This window comes from Nicotiana sylvestris, chromosome 7, assembly GCF_000393655.2.
Source record: "Nicotiana sylvestris chromosome 7, ASM39365v2, whole genome shotgun sequence".
Lineage (NCBI taxonomy): Eukaryota > Viridiplantae > Streptophyta > Magnoliopsida > Solanales > Solanaceae > Nicotiana > Nicotiana sylvestris.
The window spans coordinates 99,237,434-99,257,875 of NC_091063.1; the positions used below are offsets into that span (position 1 = coordinate 99,237,434).

Here is a 20,442-nt window from a genome sequence, read left to right on the forward strand (position 1 = left end):
ATGAGTTGGTGTTGATCACATGACCTCCTCATTGTCTAATTAATGAAATAGATCTTCGCTTTATTCATGGGTGAGTTTGGGTAGAAATTATTGTACATGCTTGATTGATTGGGGTATCTCGATTGAGCTCCGGTCGTGCTCCCTAAGGTCGGAGCATGACAGAGAACTAACGTCCTCTTGCGCTCGGGGTCCACACTCAGTGCAGAGAATTGCTTTACCAATCTTGGGCTCGTACTTGGCTCGTGAGATCCAAAATACACGTCCTTCTTCTGTATCTTTAGGTGACCCAGCCCGGAGAAATCTTCCATCGTGTACATGTCCATGACATTGAAGAAGCAGTGGAGAGGATCCTCTGCACCCTGAGCCCCTTCACTTGATTTTTCCTTGCCCGCTTGGGCCTTTTCGAGCATGGACTCGGTATAGGAGGGCGTCTCGACAATGTCTTTCATACTAGTCGCTTCTATCGGGATAGGAATGACTTCTCGGGTGGTCACAACCCCCGTCTCCACTTTGGCCTCTCGAGTCGGAAGGGGATCGAACTCATGGCCCCTTTCCTCGATCGTCGTCTGCTCCCCGACAGGGGTCGATGCATGAGAAACAATGCTCATCCCTGAGCTGGCAAAGCAAGTCGGAGTCTGGTACCCAGGAACCAGTATTCTTCTTGGGCTTGCGAGCCCGGGTGGCTGCCTTTTTTTATCTTCACCTCGGGATCCGAGGAACCTAAGGACTTTCTTTTCCTCTTCCACTTCCTCTTCCTCTTCCTCTTCCTTTTCATCTTCTTTTCCTTTGTGGAAGCCCGAGGCTTTCACGAAATGGAGGGTTTTATGGGTAAGGATGTATCCTCATCACCATCCAGCGGCCTAAGTTTGGTGGTCTTAGTGTAAAACCCCGGAAAAAAATTTGACGTACTTAAGCGCTAGTAAACAAGTTGATGTGTGCTAATTAAATTATTTTATGTGCGGATGAGGACTATTAATATGATGGATATCAATTAGATATGAAAATAAGTGTACGAGGCATATTATAAGTGATGTAGGGTCTAAGGAGATCCCTAAGTCTATGTCAAGTTAGAAAATTATATGATAGACTAAAGTTCCAAATGAGTACGAACAAGACCAAACTTTGGACGATCATATCTACATATATATAAGGAGTTATGTAATGAACATCATATCAAATGAAAGATCTTTGAGTCTAATTTCTAACGCTTCAAACTGTTTGCCATTTGGACATTCCTACAAAAAGTTATGACCAAATTACCAAATGCTAGAAGAATGTGATTTTGTGGTCAGATGTGCGACCGCGGAATCATTATGCGAACTGCACAAGTGATCTACAGACCGCAAAATGGTTGTAGATCTGACCAGTGCAGACCATTTCTACGCATCAGTTTTGTGGTCCATTGTGTGACCCGCATACCCATTGGGCGGTCCATTGTGCGACTGCATACCTGAGTTCGGAGGGTCCATTTTCCTGTTTTCATAACCCGACCCCATTTGGATAAATAGGCTTTGGGGCTTATTTTAGGGAAATTATCTGATGACTTTAGAGAAAGGTAAGAGTATTTTAGAGAGATAAGGAGGGAACCTAACATTCTAATCATCCAATTTGCACCAATCTTAAAGAATCAAAGAAGCCAATTACAAGATCTTCATCTAAGAGGTAAGGTTCCATGCCCTATCCCTTAATTTCGAATTTTAACTAAAGATGGGTAATTAGCAACACAATTCTTGGGTACGAGAATTGTTTATTTTGCATGCATGGGTTATCAAATGGTGTAGGAAGATTTTTGAGCTGAAAAAATGGTAAAGAATGGATTGTGGGATGATGGAATCCTCCATAAAAGCACCTTGAAACCTTTGCACACCTAGTGTTTGATAAAATGCTCGAATTAGCTAAAATCATGAATATATTTCTAATTTGTGTTTAAGTTTGTTATGTCTCAAAATAGATTGGGATTGCTAGAATATTTGGAACGTTGTAGTAATTTAAGGAAAGCTCAAAGCTAGGTATGTTGGCTAAACTACTCTCTTAGAATTATATTTCATGATGTTCTTGTAAGTTTCAAGTATGGTTGTCTCAAGTTCCTTATTCTATGTTTCGAGTTGTTCCCAATAAATTCGATTGTCCCGAATAAGCAAAGTGTCGAGAATTATGTATTCAAAACATGTTCCGAATGTTCCTATCCCATATTCTATCATTTGGAAATGTGTTCAAGAATGATATGTGTATTAAAATGCTATGTCTTTGAGTCGTATTTCAAACAAGGGTTATGATGCCAAATTGTGTGAGAAAATCTCAATATGCTTAAGACTCTTAATTGTTCATATGTGTACCTAAAGTCTTGATTGGAAATGTATTGTTGTTGATAAATTATAAAGATGCTTGAAAATAAAATAAGTGAATTGGGAATATAAAGTGTGGCCAATGTGCCAGAATGAAAGTTATACTTGTGGCTAGTGGTGCCAATGGAATAAGATGATATGAGAAAGATTATGATGTTAGCTTTGATTCAATTGTTCCAATTTGACTTCGAAAATAGAATTGCCTAAAAGCTTATGTACTCAAATGATGCCCATATGTGGCTGTTCTAACTAATGCTATGTTTTGTAGGTATTTTCAATGTGTTTTGTGTTCTTACGTATTCATGAGTTGAAATTTTGTATTGCCCTTTTTTGGGGAAAAGTATTTCAAGAATAAATGATGTGTTACTTGTTTATGATTTTAACTTGTGCTTCGATTGCCAATCATTTTACTCCATTTCTTGGAAAGAAATCCATTGTTTTTCAGCCTTCATTATAATGAACCTAAATTTTTGGAATATTCTATTCATTGATATTTATTATGATGATCCATGAAAGGGAATAAATGAAAGTGTGGAATATGAAATACAGCCATTGTGCCACGAATGAAGAATCATATATATGGCCAAGAGAGCCAATGAAATAATGATGTTGAAAGTTGTTGAAAGTGCCAATGAGGCTATATACGGTATGAAAGGTTATGAGGTAAATGCATTTGTATTGTTGTTTCCTTTGTAAGCAAATCAAAAATATTTTTGGGAGTATCAATAGTTACCAAGGAAGGTTAGGTTGAAATAACCTAATCCCAAAACTACACGTGCCGGTGTAGGAGTGGATTGTAATTATTCCTCTTATTTGGGATGAGATTGATGTGATAAAATTATTTCCCTTAATTGGGATGAGATGATTGATAGAAAAGGATGATGTCAATCCACACGGAATTGTGGTGAGATGGCCTAGCCGATCGGGTCGTGATCGGACACTATGCCGCACACATGGTGGTGATTGCGCTGGAAATTGTAATTGAAATGACTGTGGTTGATGTCTTGGATGAGACGGCCTAGCCGATCGGATCGTGATCGGACTCTGTCCTAAAAGTACGGCAGTATTGGTATTGTGAACGGTGGTATATCGGTGCTAAAGATCTCCCAACCAAAAAAATAATATTATCTTCATATTTTGGAACTAATTATTTTTTTACTTGGAAATTGGATATCATTGATTGTTGATTGTTGTTTCCATGGTTTTCCCTTTTATGTTGGCATTCTATTTTTAAGGAGGACAGTTAGCTTTATATACTAGTACTATTCCATATTTACTAACGCCCTTTTTGCCAGAGGCGCTGCATCTTCAATGGATGCAGGTGGTTCCACAGTAGGCGGTATTGATCAGTGATAGCGGTACACTCTCTTCAGCTGGCTTGGTGAGCCCCACTTCATTTCGGGATCATGTATCTATTTTTTCTCATGTACCTTGTGTTTTGAGGTATAGTCGGGGCCTTGTTACCGGTCTTTCCATATTACTCTTCAGTTATACTTAGAGGCCCCGTAGACAGGTTGTGGGTGGTGTTTCATGTTAGGAATTGAATCAGAAATGTTGGTATTTGGCAAACATGTTTTTCTCATTAAATCTATAGAGTCGTACTATTTTGGAAATATTGAATAATGCTGTTAATGGAAATAAAATGGAAGTGGTTAATGAAATGTTTTCAGTGTTTGATTAATGGAGCACATCTCCTCTTCATTCAGGGATGAATTTGGGTAGAATGAAATCTAACAGGCTTGCTCAGTCGGATTTACTCGGTTAGCACTGGTCGCGCTCTCCGAGTTTGGGGCGTGACACTTAGGCAAACCTATGAGGGAAAAGAGTAGATCAACATCGTGTAAGCATGGGGCATAGTAATAATTACTCGAGGGAAAAGCCTTACCATGAGATCGGGCCTCCCATTTTCCCTTTGAAAGTTTGTGCTATGTGTGCTCGTAGTATGACGTCTATTGGCAAATCTCTTTGATCCACTCCTTGACCTGAGGGACCGCATTAGGAACCCGAGCAACAGTTAAGGAAAAACTACACTTACGAGATGCGTTCCACTTCTCAGGGAATGTCAAGAACTTGGAAGAGATCAAATCTTTAGGTTTTACTCAAACAAAATGCACCTACCAGCCTCTGTCTCGATGCTCGAAAAAGGGGTTGTGCTGGCTCGGAGGACAAGCTTGATTATTCTCCCTCAGAAAATTTGAGGACTGTACAGATGCAGTAGGTGGTCGAGGGTGAACCGAGGAGATTGGTGTTGTTCACAAAATGTCGTAAGAGGATCATGATCCGCCAGAGGGTCGGGTGGATTTGCTCAAGGCACACTTTGTACCTCTTGAAAAAAGCCAGGATCACCGAGTCAATCGGACCCAACATAAAAGGGTAAGTGCAAACACTTATGTCAGGCCCCGTAAACAAAATTCACCTAGAACCCGAGGTTTCGTGATGCCAAGGTGGACTTATGCCAAAGGGTTCCGTGATGCCAATTTGCATACTTTTTGGGTTGAAAAGTACGTTTGGGAGTTGAAGAATTAATGCAACATGGCAAGGTCATAGCTTATGCTTTTAGGGAACTCAAGAATCATGAAAATAACAATCCAACACATGACTTTGAACTTGCAGCGGTGGTATTTGCGTTAAAGATTTGGCATCATTATTTGTATGGGGTCCATGTGGATGTATTCACAGACCATAAGAGCCTTCAATATATTTTCAAACAGAAGAAATTGAATCTGAGTCAGAAAAGATGGCTTGAGTTACTAAAGGATTACGACATTGATATTCTATATCATCCGAGGAAGGCTAATGTTGTGGAGGATGCTCTTAGCCGGAAATCTATGGGTATTTTGGATCACTTGGAGGCATACCAAAGGTCATTGGACAAGAAGGTTTGTCGGTTGGCTAGCTTGGGAGTTCGCCTTGCGAACTCCAGTAAAGGAGGGGTGATTGTGCAAAATAGAGCTGAATCATCGCTTGTTGTAGAAGTCAGGAGAAGAAATACAATGATCCATTTTTGGTATAGTTGAAGGAGGGGATTCAAAAACATAAAACCACATCTTTTTCTCTTGGCATGGATGATGGTACACTAAGTTACCAAGGGCGATTATGTGTTCCAAATGTAGATGGTCTCCGGGAATGAATCATGACCGAGGCTCACAATTCCAAGTATTCCATGCACCCGGGCTCTACAAAGATGTACCACGGTCTTAAGGAAGTCTACTAGTGGAATGATATGAAGAGGAATGTCGTAGACTTTGTGGCAAGATGTCCCAATTGTCAACAAGTAAAGGCTGAACATCAAAGACCCGGTGGGTTGGTACAGAACATAGAAATTCCGATGTGAAAATGGGAGATGATCAATATGGACTTTGTGGTAGGACTACCTCGCACTCCGTGCAAGTTTGACTCAATTTGGGTGATTATGGATCGACTCACGAAATCAGCACCCTTATTACCTGTTAAGGCTACCGACACAACAAAACAATATGCTCAATCGTATATCAAGGAAATAGTCAGGTTTCATGACAATCTAATTTCTATTATCTCAGATCGAGGGGCGCAGTTCACAACTAATTTTTGGAAGAAATTTCAGCAAGGTTTGGGTACTCATGTGAATTTTAGTACACCCTTTCACCTGCAGATTGACGGGCAGGCAGAGCGGATTATTCAGAAGCTTGAGGGAAGATGTTGTGCGCTTGTGTTCTTGACTTCAAGGGTAGCTGGGATGATCAATTGCCACTCATAGAATTTGCATACAACAACAATTATCATGTTATTATTCATATGGCACCGTTCAAGGCTTTATATGGTAGGAGATGTCAATATCCCATTAGATGGTTCAAGATTGGAGAAGCAGAGTTGATAGGACCAGACCTCGTGCATCAGTCTATGGAGAAGGTTAAGATCATTAAGGAGCGGTTGAAAATTGCTCAGATTCATCAGAAGTCTTATTCAAATGTTCGTCGTAGGGATTTGGAGTTCAAATAAGATGATTGGGTATGTTTGAAGGTTCTTCCCATGAAGGGTATAATGCGATTTGGTAAGAAAAGGAAATTGAGTTCGAGGTATGTCAGACCATATAAAATCAGTCAGAGGATTGGTCAGGTGGCTTACAAGCTTGAACAACCTCTAGAAATGTCTTTAGTGCACCTGGTGTTTCATATATCCATTTTGAAGAAGGTGGTTGGAGATCCGTCACTCATTGTTCCGGTTAAGACTATTGAAGTTAATGAGGAGTTGACTTATGAAGAAATTCTAATTTCCATTCTTGATAGGCAAGTCCGAAAGTTGAGAAACAAAGAGATTGCCTCCGTGAAAGTGCTACGGCGGAACCAACAGATTGAAGAGGCCACCTGGGAGACCGGGGAAGAAATGAAGAAGAAGTACCCTCATTTTTTTGAATAGCTATGTAATCGTTTCTATGAAGTTTTCCCCTATGAATTACTATTATGTATCACTAGTAGAGTTTATGCTAAGGGTGTTCCTTTCTGGTAATATATTGTCTATGAGGCCACTTTTGGTGTTAATTTCATGTTATGTTGCGTCATTGGATTATGTTTATTTTTAGGATTAGTTTTTGGGATTCTTTCATAGGTGGATATGCTCAGTTACAAGCGAAACTCTGCAAAAAAATATTGGAAATTTAGGGAGTTAGTAAAAAAATTGGAACTGCTGGTATGTGAAATAGCAGTTGAGTCACATTGGTTTATAATGGCAGATTTTGACCCTCATTAAAGGATGAATGATCTTAAGTGGGGGAGGATGTAAGGCACCGTAAAAAAATAAATTCACCTTGAACCTGGGGTTTTTGTGATGCCAAGGTGGACTTATGTGTTGAAGATTGTAGGTGCGAATTTTTTGGGTTGAACAATAAATTGGGGAGTTGAAGAAAATATTTGGCAGAGTAGGGCATTTTTGCGGTCCATTGTGCAACTGCAGAATCACTCTGCGGGCCGCAGATCATCCGCAGAGTGCAATAGAAGAATGTTCAATTTTGGAGGGTCATTTTGCAGTCCAATATGCGATCGCACAATGCTTTTGCGGGCCGCACAATCCATCGTAGATTCAGCATGAAGATTTTCGGAGGGTAGTTCTGCGGCGCATTATGCGACCGCTGAACTGCTTTACGGACTGTAGACCTGCCGCAGACCTGACCCGAACAGCCCAGTTCTTGACATCACTTCTGGGTTCGGAGGGTCCATTTTCAGGTTTTTATAACCCTGAACCTATTTCGATATATAGACGCAAGGGCCATTTGTAAAGTAAGACTCTGATATTTTTTAGAGTGAGGAAGTGCTCTAGAGTGAGAGGAGGTTCCTAAACTAATTGTTCATTAATTCTTGCTCAAGGCTTGGAGAATTAACAAGGAAAACTCACTAGGTCTTTATCCTAGAGGTAAGATTCTACTCCCTAGCCCTAATTTTAGGATTTAACTGAAAATAGTTAATGAGAAAAGTAATTCTTGGGTGTGGGAGTTGCTCATTATGCATGCATGTACTATCAAGGTTTGTGGGAATATTGTTGAGCTCAATTGGGTAGACTTTGGGTAGTGGTATGAAGGAATCCATCATAGTAGGACCTTGAAATCATAGTGCCCACCTAGTATTTGATAAAATACTTGATTGAGCTAGAACCATGAACTCCTTCCTAATTTGTATTCAATTTTGATATATTTCCAAATAGATCGAAGTGGCTAAGATTTCCGAATCATTGTAGTAATTTAAGGAAGCTCAAGGCGGGGTATATTCGCTAAACCTCTCTCTTAGAATTTAATCCCACGATGTTCTTGTAAGCCCCGAGTTGATCATTATAAATTTGACTATTCTGAATTCATTTATCTTATTGTGTTATCCTTCGGAAATATGATCTAAGATGGGCTGTGTTTTAACATGTCATTATGCCTAAGACCCTTATTTACACAGTTGTGTACTTAAAGTCTTGAATAGAAATGTCTTGTTGTTGATAATCCTTGATGGTGTTTGAAAGCAAAAGAAGTGAGCAGGAGATATGAAACACGGCCAACGTGCCGAGAATGATATTACAATAGAGGCCACTAGTACCACTGAAATGAAGAGAAGTGTAGAAGACATTGAAATGAGCTATAAATTCTTTAAATAATAAATGCCTTGGGAGTATCATTTAGTCACTGAGGAGGGTAGGCTGAAATGGCCTAATCCTGAAACTACACGTGTCGGTGTAGGAGTGAGTGAGGGGTAAAAACCCCCATGTGAGGTGGTGAGAGTTTTCCCCGAATATGGGATGAGATTGATGTGTCGAGATAATTTCCCTTAAATGGGATAAGATGATTGCTAGCGGAATGTGAGGTGACATCAACCCACACCACATTGTGGTGAGACGGCTTAGCTGATCGGGCTGAGATCGGATGTCATGCCGCACAAATGGTGGTATTGTGAGTGGACAACTCGGGTGAGACAGCTTAGCCGATCGGGCTAAGATCGTACTCCGTGCTAAAAGCACAGTGGCGTATCGGTACTAAATATATACCAACTTAAAATGTTGAAACTTCCTTGAAATCTATTCTTTCTCCTAACTTGGTACTTTAATATTGATGAGGCGCTTATTGATTTCATGTTTCTTAACCATTGTACTATTACTTATTTTATTGAAGGGGTGTTTAGTTTTCATATTAGTACTATTTCATATGTGCTAACGTCCCTTTTGTGGGGGGCGCTACATCTTTAAATGGATGCAGGTGGTTCCACAGCGGGTGGCATTGAGTAGTGATAGCAGTACACCCTCTCCTTAGCTGACTTGGTGAGCCCCACTTCTTTTCGGGATCTTGTATCTTTTGTCCTTTGTACATAGCATTTTGAGGTATAGTCAGAACCTTGTCGCCGGTACTGTCATAACACTATTTGGTTTCTGTTAGAGGCTCCGTAGACATGGTGTGAGTTTTATATTGATGTTGGGAAAGTCAAACTAAAAATGTTATATTTGTATCATATGTTTCACTTCAAACTATGAATGTATAATGTATTTATAGACTTTTAAATAGAGTAACCAATGGTAATGAAATGGTGTATCTTCTCTTTATTCTTGGGTGAGTAAGGTAGACGGCATTGTGTAGGCTTGCTTGATCAGGGTGTTTCGGTTGAGCGTCGGTCGCGCTCTCTAGGGTCGGGGCGTGACAAGATAAATATCCCTTCACGTGGGTAGTGATATCGTCCTCAGGTCCGAGGACAACCACGTCTTTGCCTTCCCATCTACAGTCCTCTCGGACTATGGGAAGGGTATCTTCAGTAATAGAGCATATGTATCTCCATGCTCCTCCCCTCGGTCTTGTTTGACGGAGGCCTTCTCGACCTTGGAATCATCCCGAGTGGAACAACCCCCTGGTATGAAGCTTTTCATAGGATGCTCGGGGAGCGCATCAGGAGCATTCACCTCGACATCTATGGCCGGGTGAGGAGACAACGGAGCCATTCGCTGTGGTACCGATTTGGAGGTTTTGGCCATCGTGAGTCTATGAAATGTATGAAGATTTGAAGGTTAGAAGTGAAGATCTGAAGTTCTGGTTTGAAAATCCAAGAAAATATATGAAAATTTGAGGTTGAAGATGAAGATGTGAAGGTTCAAGAAGTGAGGTATGAAGATTTGAGAATGTTGAAAGCCATGGTAAAGTTCGAAGGTAAGAGCTAGGATCAGAAAGTGAAAGAAGTGAAGGGAGGCGAAGCTTTTATAGGGGTGTTGAGACTTCAGGAAGTGCATGAACAGTTGCATACGACTAACGGAGGGCCGTGGCATCCGCGTCCAACCAGGTATCACAGTGCAGATCTCGCCCGATGTCGGTAACGGATTAGTGATTAAAGAGAAAGGAAGATTTTTACTTTTTTTAGACTTGTACTAGGGATGAAACTCTCCTACTATATAAAGGGAAAACTTTTATTTCAATAGGGCACATTGTAACATACATACCGATGCAATACAAAATTATTTCTCTGCTTTCTAGCTACTGAAAAGTCTTTACTTTACTTTTGTTCTTTGTTCTTGGTTGGCTTCAAACCTAAGACCCAATCGTGGGCAGAAACTATTGCCTAATCCAAGTTCAAGCTAGGCCGTAACTTTACGATTGGTTTGATTTTTCATTGTGTCTTTAACTCATTTATCTAACATTCTTGATTATTTGTGTTGAATCAAATCCATGTATCTTTAAAACCGCATATAAATTCAATTGTTATCCATTTTAAGGGTAAACACTTTCTTATTTTCTTGTTTACTATATAAAGAATTAGTACTAAAATTGATCGTTATAACATGTGTACGCATTTAAATTTCATTTGGATTACTCATATAAAATTGGGATTACATGCTAAATTCACAAGATACTGATTCAAATAAATATTATAATATAATATAATTGGATTACTTATTTAATTCCAATTATGTCGCTCAAGTGAAAGTCTAACTTTGTTTTATCAACCATTTACTTAGGATATTATATAAATTAGTTTGCTCATCGGGAAATGTGTCGTCAAGGCCATTAATGCTGAAATTAAGAAAGTGTTATTTTAAATTTATTATGTGTAAAAAAAATATTTGGTGTATAAAAATAAAAATCCCTCATGTGTCAAAAAAGAAATTAGATCCTAAACTAAAACAACTTTGTAAAGACCCACAAAATCTTTTGAGAGTCATCCTATCCTAAGTGCCCAAACTCATGCCACAATATCATGTGAAGTTGCAAATCTAGTCAATCTAAGGATTGCCATGTCATCTCAAAGGCTATTCAAAATATATATGCCAAGTATGCAATTAGTATATTTCGGCCATTCAAATGTTACTTTGTCATAGACTTTAGGGGCATTTGCATCTATACCTGCTTTTTGTATTACTTTTTAACTTGTGTTTGTTTTGCAAAAAAAATGATAAACGTACCCGTTTTTCCGCATAACTTCAGCATACAGGGCCAAAGTAGCAAAGACAATCACGCAAAACTTCAGTATTCTAGTAGCCGGGCCTGAAGTTTAGCTCTAGAGCCGAAGTTTTTGTTTTGTAACTGGCGAACTTCAGCTCTAGAGCTGAAGTTTTTGTTTTTGTAACTGTCGAACTTCAGCTCTAGAGCTGAAGTTTTTGTTTTGTAACTGTCGAACTTCAGCTCTAGAGCTAAAGTTGAAAAAATAACAATCCAGAGTTTAGCCAACATCATATCTGAAAACCGACTGCGACGACACTGTTCTGTTGACCTTTAAAAAGAGAAAGGGTGCAATTCATTTAACTGAAGTTGCTTTGTTTGAAGCAATATTTGAATATTATTTCAAAGTTGATATTGATTTGGTCATAACAGCAGGAGAATGCTGAAAGTCAGAAGTCAGTTCTCCATAATTAATTGCATTGTCTACTAATTTACGCGTAGAAATATTCATAAATTATTGTCTACTAACTTACGTAATTATTTATAATTTGTTTTTAAATAATTTGAGAACTGAAATTTCACAGCAGCACAACAGCAGCAGAAGAAAGAAGAAAAAAAACGAAGGAGGAGAAGGAGGATGAGAAAGGGGGTGAAGTTATTTTAAAAGTGGATACAAATTAAAAAATTTAAAAAAAAAATGGGCATAGGTTAAATGGGGGCGACCAAATAGGACGCCCCGTGCAATTTTTACTAGACTTGATGTAATTAATTAGTATGACTATTTAAGTAATCAAAACAAAGTAAATAATAAATTAATTCTTATTCAAGACAACATTTCATAAGTATGACCAAAAAGATGAGAGAAGTGAAAGCACAACTTTGTGTTGATCTAGAGCTGCATCAGGTTTGAATCGTAATGTAGGTGATTTATATGTAAAAGTAGCAATAGTAAAATCATAATTAACGACTAAAAAAAAGAAGAAGATACAATTTGAATGAGTTCGGAATCAAAATGTGATTCTTTTGGACAAGTAGCACCTTAATAGGTATAAAAAAAATAACATTTTTATATATAGCGCTCAAATACTGAGCGCTATACATTAACGTTAACTATGTCGTTAATGTATAGCGCCCAGTATTTGGGCGCTATACATAGAAAGCTCACACTAACAGGTATAGTGCCCAAATACTGGACGTTATACATAAAACTTTATGTATAGCGTCCAGTATTTGGGCGTTGTACACCTTTTCCTGGCTCCACCAATAATTCCTGACTTCAATAATTCAAAAGCGTATAGTGCCCACTTTTTGGGGCATGAAACCCGTGAGCATGTGCAGCATATCCCAATAAGACTGCCGCGAATAATATCTCATGTTCGCAGGCAGTAAAACTGGCAAGCCATCAGCGGACAAGCCATATAAAATCTCAGCGTCCTGGAGTGTGATGGTGGCCTCACCGATGGGCAGATGGAAAGTGTGCGTCTCTGGTCGCCACCGCTCAATCAAAGCCCAGTCAAGCTGTATGCGGTCAATCCTAATAATCCTATATAATTTCATCTCCTCCAGGTAATGGACCACGCGGGGATGTAGAACTCTATGACTCAAAAAGTCCCACAATAGATCCACTCTCCTGGCCTTTCTTCGTCCCATTTATACTCGGATCTATGTTGGGGCTATAGGGCTAATAGATACAACGTCCGAGGGCCGGGATGTATAGTCGCGTCCATGTCGTCAACTGTAAACTAAAACAACATTAATTGTATTTTATTCTATATATTAAATATTAATTTTTTGAGATACACATTTTTTGCGTTATACAAAAATTATACCTATGGTTTCTAGGCTCGATATTTGAGTCCCAGTAGTAAACTATCATTAATAATTATGTGTTTGTTTTATAATTTAAATTCATATTTTTAATAACTTAATTGTACAAATTATATATATATATATATATATATATATATATATATATATATATTCAGGCTCGATATTTTAAGGCTCAGTGGCACCAAACTATCATTAATAATTATGTATTTGTTTTATAATTTAAATTCATATTTTTTAATAACTTAATTGTACAAATTATATATATATATATATACCTATGGGTTCCGGGCTCGATATTTTGAGGCCCAGTGGCACCAAATTAGCATTAGTAATTATGTGTGTTGATACAATTATTAACTTAATTGTACAAAATTTGCATTTTCAACTACCAGTATAAGATACTTAAACAAAAGGAATTCTAAGCTAAAATACTACACATTACTACGCAACAAGGCTCTACTCCGGAAGTGTGAATCAACAATAATACAAAGTCCCACTCGAATGTGGGACCTACGTTCTTCACCTTTTATGTGACGGGGGACCCAAATTTTTTTTTTTTAAATAGTGGGGCAGAGGAGTGGGGGACCAAGAAGAAGAAGATATAAAATATTGAGGAAGAAGAAGCAGAAGACGACTCGTTTTTAAAAAAAAGAGTATAGCGCTGGGTATTTAGGCGTTATACCTATTAGTGTCAGCTTTTAATGTATAGCGTTCAAATACTGGGCTCTATACATTAACGGCATAGTTAACGTTAATATATAGCGCCCAGTATTTGGGCGTTATATATAAAAATATATATTTTTTTATATCTATTAAAGTGTTATTTGTTCAAAAGAACCACATTTTGATTCCGAACTTCCCATTGAATGCTGATCCAAAAAACGAACAAATCCGGGATCTTAAATCTGCAGGCTCTAAGCTGTCACCGACTGTAGAAAACCATATCAAATAATAGTACTACTATTTTATTATTTTTAAAAATTGGAGGTCATCTTGAGCATTAATGAGAGCTTCATTTCCGAGAAAATACAGTGACCAAACACATATGGTATGGGAGTTGGTGGCCCTTAGTTTACATCCCCCCCCCTATATGGTCAGTGTTTGCTTTTGATATGGGCTAAAAGCCCAATAAGCTATGCCGCTCTTAAACGGGAGAAATTCAAAAATAGTCAGATTTACAAGTGGTCATTCAAAAATAGTTATAGTTTCAAAAGTAATTAAAATTTAGTCACTTTTTATGTAAAGATAAATTTAAACAAAAAGACTATTTAAAATCCGGAAAAATACTCCAGTATAATATACTGTGCTCCAATCTCCAGTATATTATATTGGAACTTTTCACGTGTTGGAGTTCGAGCATAATATGCTGGAAGTTCATACACAGGTGCACCGATCTCCAGTATATTATGTTGGAACTTTCCGTGTTCCAGTAAAATAGTATTTATTTTTCAATGACTTTACAAATACTGTCTATTTTTGAATGACCAGTCCAAAAACTGGCTACCTCATTCTATTTTTACCTCTTAAATTCAAAATTGACTACAGACATCATATGGACCCAATTTATGCTACTGTTTCAAAGCAGAAAATTGCACGACTTTCTATTTGGTGGTCACCATTTAATCTATATTTATTTTATAATTTGTATCCACTTTTTAAGCAACTTCATGCTTTTTTCTCCTCTTTCTTCTTCTTCTTCTTCTTCTTCTTCTTCTTGTTCTTCTTCTTCTTCTTCTTCTTCTTCTTCTTCTTCTTCTTCTTCGGGTAACAGTAATTTTATATGGTGTTTGTAAACATATTTTAAGGTAGCTTATGATGTTTTACAGTGGTAAAATGTTATGATACTTTATTTTTTATTATTGCTTAAGATTTCTTCTTCTTGTTTTTCTTAATTACAAAATGGGTTCATTAGATTTAATAATGTTTTGACAAACTGATGAATGTGGTTTGTTGTTGATGATATTTGAGGTTATGTTTCAAGTTTGAACTCATTTCGAGTAGATTTAGGTATTAAATCATATATTGGATTGTTATCGAAGAACAAATTTTCATTTATGGGCAATTTGCACTTCAAGCCTATTTGGCCTTGAGTGCATGAAAATGTTTGTTGTACTTCAGATCTTTTGGCCTTAAGTGCATATGAAGTGCAACTTTTCACTTCAGACTTTTTCTCCTTTAAGTGCATGAAACCATTGGTTACACTTCAGACCTATTTGACATTAAATGCATCTGAAGTGTAATTTTTTCACTTTAGACTTATTAGCTTTAAGTGTAGGAAAACGTTTGTTGCACTTTACACCTTTTGGCCTTAAGTGCATCTAAAATGCAATTTTTCACTTCAGACTTATTGGCCTAAAATGCATGAAACCATTGGTTGCACTTCAGACCTATTTGGCCTTAAGTGCATCTAAAGTGCAATTTCATCACTTCAGACTAATATTTTTTAACTTCAGACCCGATAAGTCTGAAGTTGATCGTAAAATAGGTAGGCTTGCAAACTTTTTTGCAAGGTGGGTATCAGTTCTGTTACCCCAAAATCGGGTATATATGTAAAAGCCCCATTTCAAAGAATGATAGTCAATTCTATTTTTATTTATTTATTGGGATCTTTACACAAATAGTCTTTCATATTTATTATTTATATTTTTAACCATATACATAATTTATACATTGATTATACATAATTATACACATATAATACACAAATTATACCTCTATCGGCGATTTTTAATTTAAGCCGTTCGGTGGACGGCTATTTGGGTTAATTCTTCTTTGAAATCCAATATTCTTCTTCTCTCTCACCAAAAATACATTCACTCACACACATGCAGGCGCGCACACAAACTTAGGGTTAATTAGGGATTTTCATCCTAAAAGGATTATCTTAACTAGAATTATCGAGTACATGTAAAGATTCGTATAATCAAGGACCGAAACGTATTTTTTTGACAATAGCTATTACATGCAATGTATTACATATATTGCTCACAAAATGCTTCTTTCTATTTCTAAAATTCTTTTGGTTTGGAGATGGGATAGAAGGGAAGTGGGAGGGGAAAGTAGAAGAAAGAAGACTTTGATGGGATTAGAATACTACATCTAAATGTTGCATGGTGGAATCACAACCATGCATCATGTGAATGTAAACCTGTAAATTAATGACTTCGTAGCATTGTTTAAGGAGGGGAAAGTAGAAGAAAGAAGACTTTAACGTTTTAAAATAATAACAAAGTCATTTATTCTTAATTTTCAAATTTGTTTGTTTCTGTACAAATTTTGGGTCCGCAGTGCTATAAGGTCCAATAGGGTTATTAGTTAGTCCTAATATTCCTTATATAATTACACATACAGTGTACAATAAAAAAAAGACAGAAAAGTACTATTTTTCCACGCTCTCTTCTCCTAAATAGACGAGGAGTTTAGATTGTGATATAGGGGATTACTCCGTCACAACGTGACAACCATCACTGACGCTTCATGTCACGATCCCAATTCGCCCTCCGTGAACTATCGTGACGGCACCTAGTCTCTACAACTAAGTAAGCCTCACAATTGCGGAAAAAGAGAAAAACAATAGATAAAACTAATAAAAACTGCGGAACGAACAAAGTGAAGGTTTAAAATGTCGCTCGGCATATACAAATACAAACTCTCAAACTGAACAACTTCCCAAAACCCGGAATCTCATGAAATCACAAGCTATGAATAATACATAGTGCTCTAACTCCAGAATGTCTAGAGCAAAGTAAATACAGAAGGGCTATAACAGCTAGAGAGAAGGGAGAGGGACTCCTCGGTCTGCGGACGTGGCAGATATACCTCAAAGTCTCTGGAGAATCACCTTGCCTCAAGAATAATAGGGCTGAGCTGAAGAACCTGGATCTGCACATGAAAAACATGCACAGAAAGGGCATGAGTACACCACAGCGGTACTCAGTAAGTGCCAAGCCTAACCTCGATCGGGTAGTGACGAGGAAAGTCAGGGCCCTACTGAATATAGATGAAAAACAATATAGAATATGAGAATATAATTAAGTGCTAACAGTATGAAGTATCACAGGATAATAAGAACAACAACTACAACAGAGAAAGAAGAGCACAAAGAGAGTGTAACTCCACACAGCAATAGCAACCAGGGATCTCCCAGGATACCGTCCTGTAGTCCCAAAACGTAAATATCCAATGGATCTCTCGGGTGTCATCCCGTAGTTCAACTCATAGTGCGTAGGGATCTACTGGAATCCCGACCCGTAGTCCTAAATGTAAATATTCAGTACAGGGGAAATCTACCGGGTGCAGTCTCGTAGTTCCAATATAAATATGAAGGGGGATCTACCGGAATACCGATCCGTAGTCCCAAAGTAAACAGGCAAGGAGATCTCCTGGGATATCATCTTGTAGGCCCGAAGTAAGCACACAGCAACAACACGAAGAATATTCAATTCAATTCAAATTTCATACCAAGTTAAAACAAGTATTTATAACCTAGCATGCTGCACATAATTCAGTTAAGGCAGTTAAGTCAATTAGACATGCTTCCCTAAGCGAACAGTAGGCTTAATTTGCAAGCAGTATAAATAAGGAAAGAAACACAGTTATAGTTACTTAATGAAAATAAGTTTTTCAATAATTAGCACAAGTACGCACTCGTCACCTCACGTACAAGGCATTTCATATATCAACAATACCAAATTCTAAGGGAAGTTCCCCAACACAAGGTTAGGCAAGCCACTTACCTCGAACTAGCTCAATCAACTCGAAATCACGTTCTTGCCACGAGTATCCGACTCCAAATGCCCCAAATCTATTTAAAGTAATTGCATAATGTAAATATAACTTCTAGCAACTAATTCAACTAATTAATTCGAAGTAAATACGTGAAATCAGGAAAACGCTCAAAAAGCCCCCCGGGCCTACGTCTCGGAATCGGGTAGAATTTACAAATTCGGAATCCTCACACTCTTACGAGTTCATATATACAGAAATTACTCCAATCCAACATAAAAATCTTGATCCAAACTCTAAAATTAGATCTAAGAACTTTACCAACTTTTTTCCAATTTTTCACCCCAAATTCGAATTTGAAGGAAGAATTTAAGCATAGATTCGTGGAAATTAATCAAAATCAAGTAAGAATTACTTACCCAAAACACCCAGGTGAAAATATCTCTCAAAATCACCAATCCCGAGCTCCCAAATCAATTTCTAAGGTTGTCACGACCCAAACCCCGATCCGGTCGTGATGGCGCCTCTCGTGAAGACAAGGCCAGCCAACTAACCCATTTCGCCTTTTCAAAATAGTTAAATATTAATAAACAGTTTAAGTAAGAATAGATAACCACAAACTAAGCAAAATATTTTTATAATGTGCGGAAAACAGGCCAAAACACAGCCCGATACTGGGGTGTCACAAGTCACGAGCATCTATTAGAGTATAATTACAACTACAAGGTTTGAAATATATAAAACAGGACTGATGAATGAAAAGGGAGAAAAGAGATGCTGCGAACGCTGACAGCCACCTCGCTAAACTCCGATAACCCTGCCTCCGATCAGCTAAAACCCGCTACCGGGTGTATAAATACATGTATCTGCACACAAGGTGCATCGAGTAAAGTGAGTACTCCAACTCAGTGAGTAATAAAGGTAAATAACAACTAAGCAGCAAGAAATCACGTAATGCAAATCAACATGTTGTATAGAAGCAGTGTAAAACCTTTGAGAAAAGCAATGAAGCTGTGAAATCTTTAGAAACATCTTAGCTCAGTTTAAAACCCTCTTTCGAAAATGACTTTTTCAACAATTACGCAAATGAATGCAAAACAATTAGTACCGATAAGCACAGAACATCCGCCCTTCGGACACAAATACCACAGTATAACAGGTAAAATGACAAGTAAATATAAAAGATGAACACATAAAGGTTTGCCCCTCGGGCAATCTCTCAGAACAGTACCCGCCCCTCGGGGTCACTCTTAGAATAATATCAGCCCCTCGGGCTCAATCTCAAAACAATATCAGCCCCTCGGGCTCACTCTCAGATCATGATGGGCACCCGCGCTCACTGTGGGGGTGCAGACTCCGGAGGGGCCCCTTACAGCCCAAGTGCTATATCAAGTCACCTCGTGGTATCATCTCTCGGCACTCGACCTCACATCACTCAAGCCACCTCGTGGCGTATAAAAGTATCTCCGGTCTTTGGCCTCATATCACTCAGCATATCCTCACATATGGCCGTCGGCCTCACTCAGTCCAAAAATCATCAAAAACCCCTCGGGCATTAATAAAACAGTAGTTCTCAGCCCAAAACATCATTTAGAAATATCATTTACGTTTCAAATATGAGTAACAGTGGCTGAGTTTGTAAAACAGTAAATATCAACAGGACTGAGTTCAAGTAAGAAGTCAAAACAGTTAGGAAATAGTGATAAAAATCCCCGGAGGATTCAAATAGTTGGCACGAAGCCCAAATATGGCAATCAGCCCAAATCATGATGCTAACAAACAGGTTTCAGTCAAATACGCAGTAAAATCATCAATCGGGATGGGCCAAGTTACAATCCCCAATAGTAAACAACCCCACGCTCATTATCAGCGCGTGTCTCACCTCAATATAGCACTACAATGTGCAATCCGGGGTGTCAAACCCTCAGAGTATCATTTACAATCATTACTCACCTCGAACCGGCTACAAGTCTAGCTCGCGATGCCTTTGCCCCTCGAATTGGCCTCTATGCACGTCGAATCTATCAAAAATCAGAACGAATACATCATAATATGCTAAGGGAGCAAAGCCCAAGCGAAAACAATCGAAAAATATTAAAAATTCCGAAATTAGCAAAACCCGAGCCCCGAACCCACTTCTCGAAACTCAAAAATTTTTACATCAACGGGTTCCTTATCCTTCCACGAGTTCATACATATCAAAAGTTCTCAAATTCGACCTCAAATGGTCCTTCAAATCCCAATTTAAAAGTTTCAAAATCCCAAGCCCTAGTTCTTCCATTTTTTTAGCCTAATTCCATGAATTTCTACGTAAATTTCACAATAGAATCACGTTTTAGGTTCAAAAATCTTACCTCCAATCAATTCTCCTTGAATCCCTCTTCAATATCCCTCAAAGAGATCTCAAAATGATCAACTATGGAGTAAAAAAGGCTCAAAATCGCGGATGAAATGACTTATAAACTTTCTGCCCAGTTCTGATATTCCTTCATCACGATCGTTGCCCAAGCCTCACGATCGCGAAGAGCAAAATTCCAAAGACCTCAAAAACACTCTATGCGAACGCGACCCTCACACTGCGAACGCGATGCTTCCCTTTTCCAAACTATGCGAACGCGAGACTCCAGCTGCGAACGCGAAGAGCAACAATCTCTGAACCACAATTCCTTATACACGAAC

The 20,442-nt window shown here is 38.3% G+C and overlaps 1 protein-coding gene across 1 annotated transcript; it reads left to right on the forward strand.

Annotated features, from left to right (window-relative positions):
* Nucleotides 1-6,365: 6,365 nt before the first annotated feature.
* LOC138873499 (uncharacterized) lies at nucleotides 6,366-6,740 on the forward strand. Its single transcript, XM_070151969.1, has one exon. The coding sequence runs from the start codon at nucleotides 6,366-6,368 to the stop codon at nucleotides 6,738-6,740; it is 375 nt and encodes a 124-aa protein (XP_070008070.1).
* Nucleotides 6,741-20,442: the final 13,702 nt, after the last annotated feature.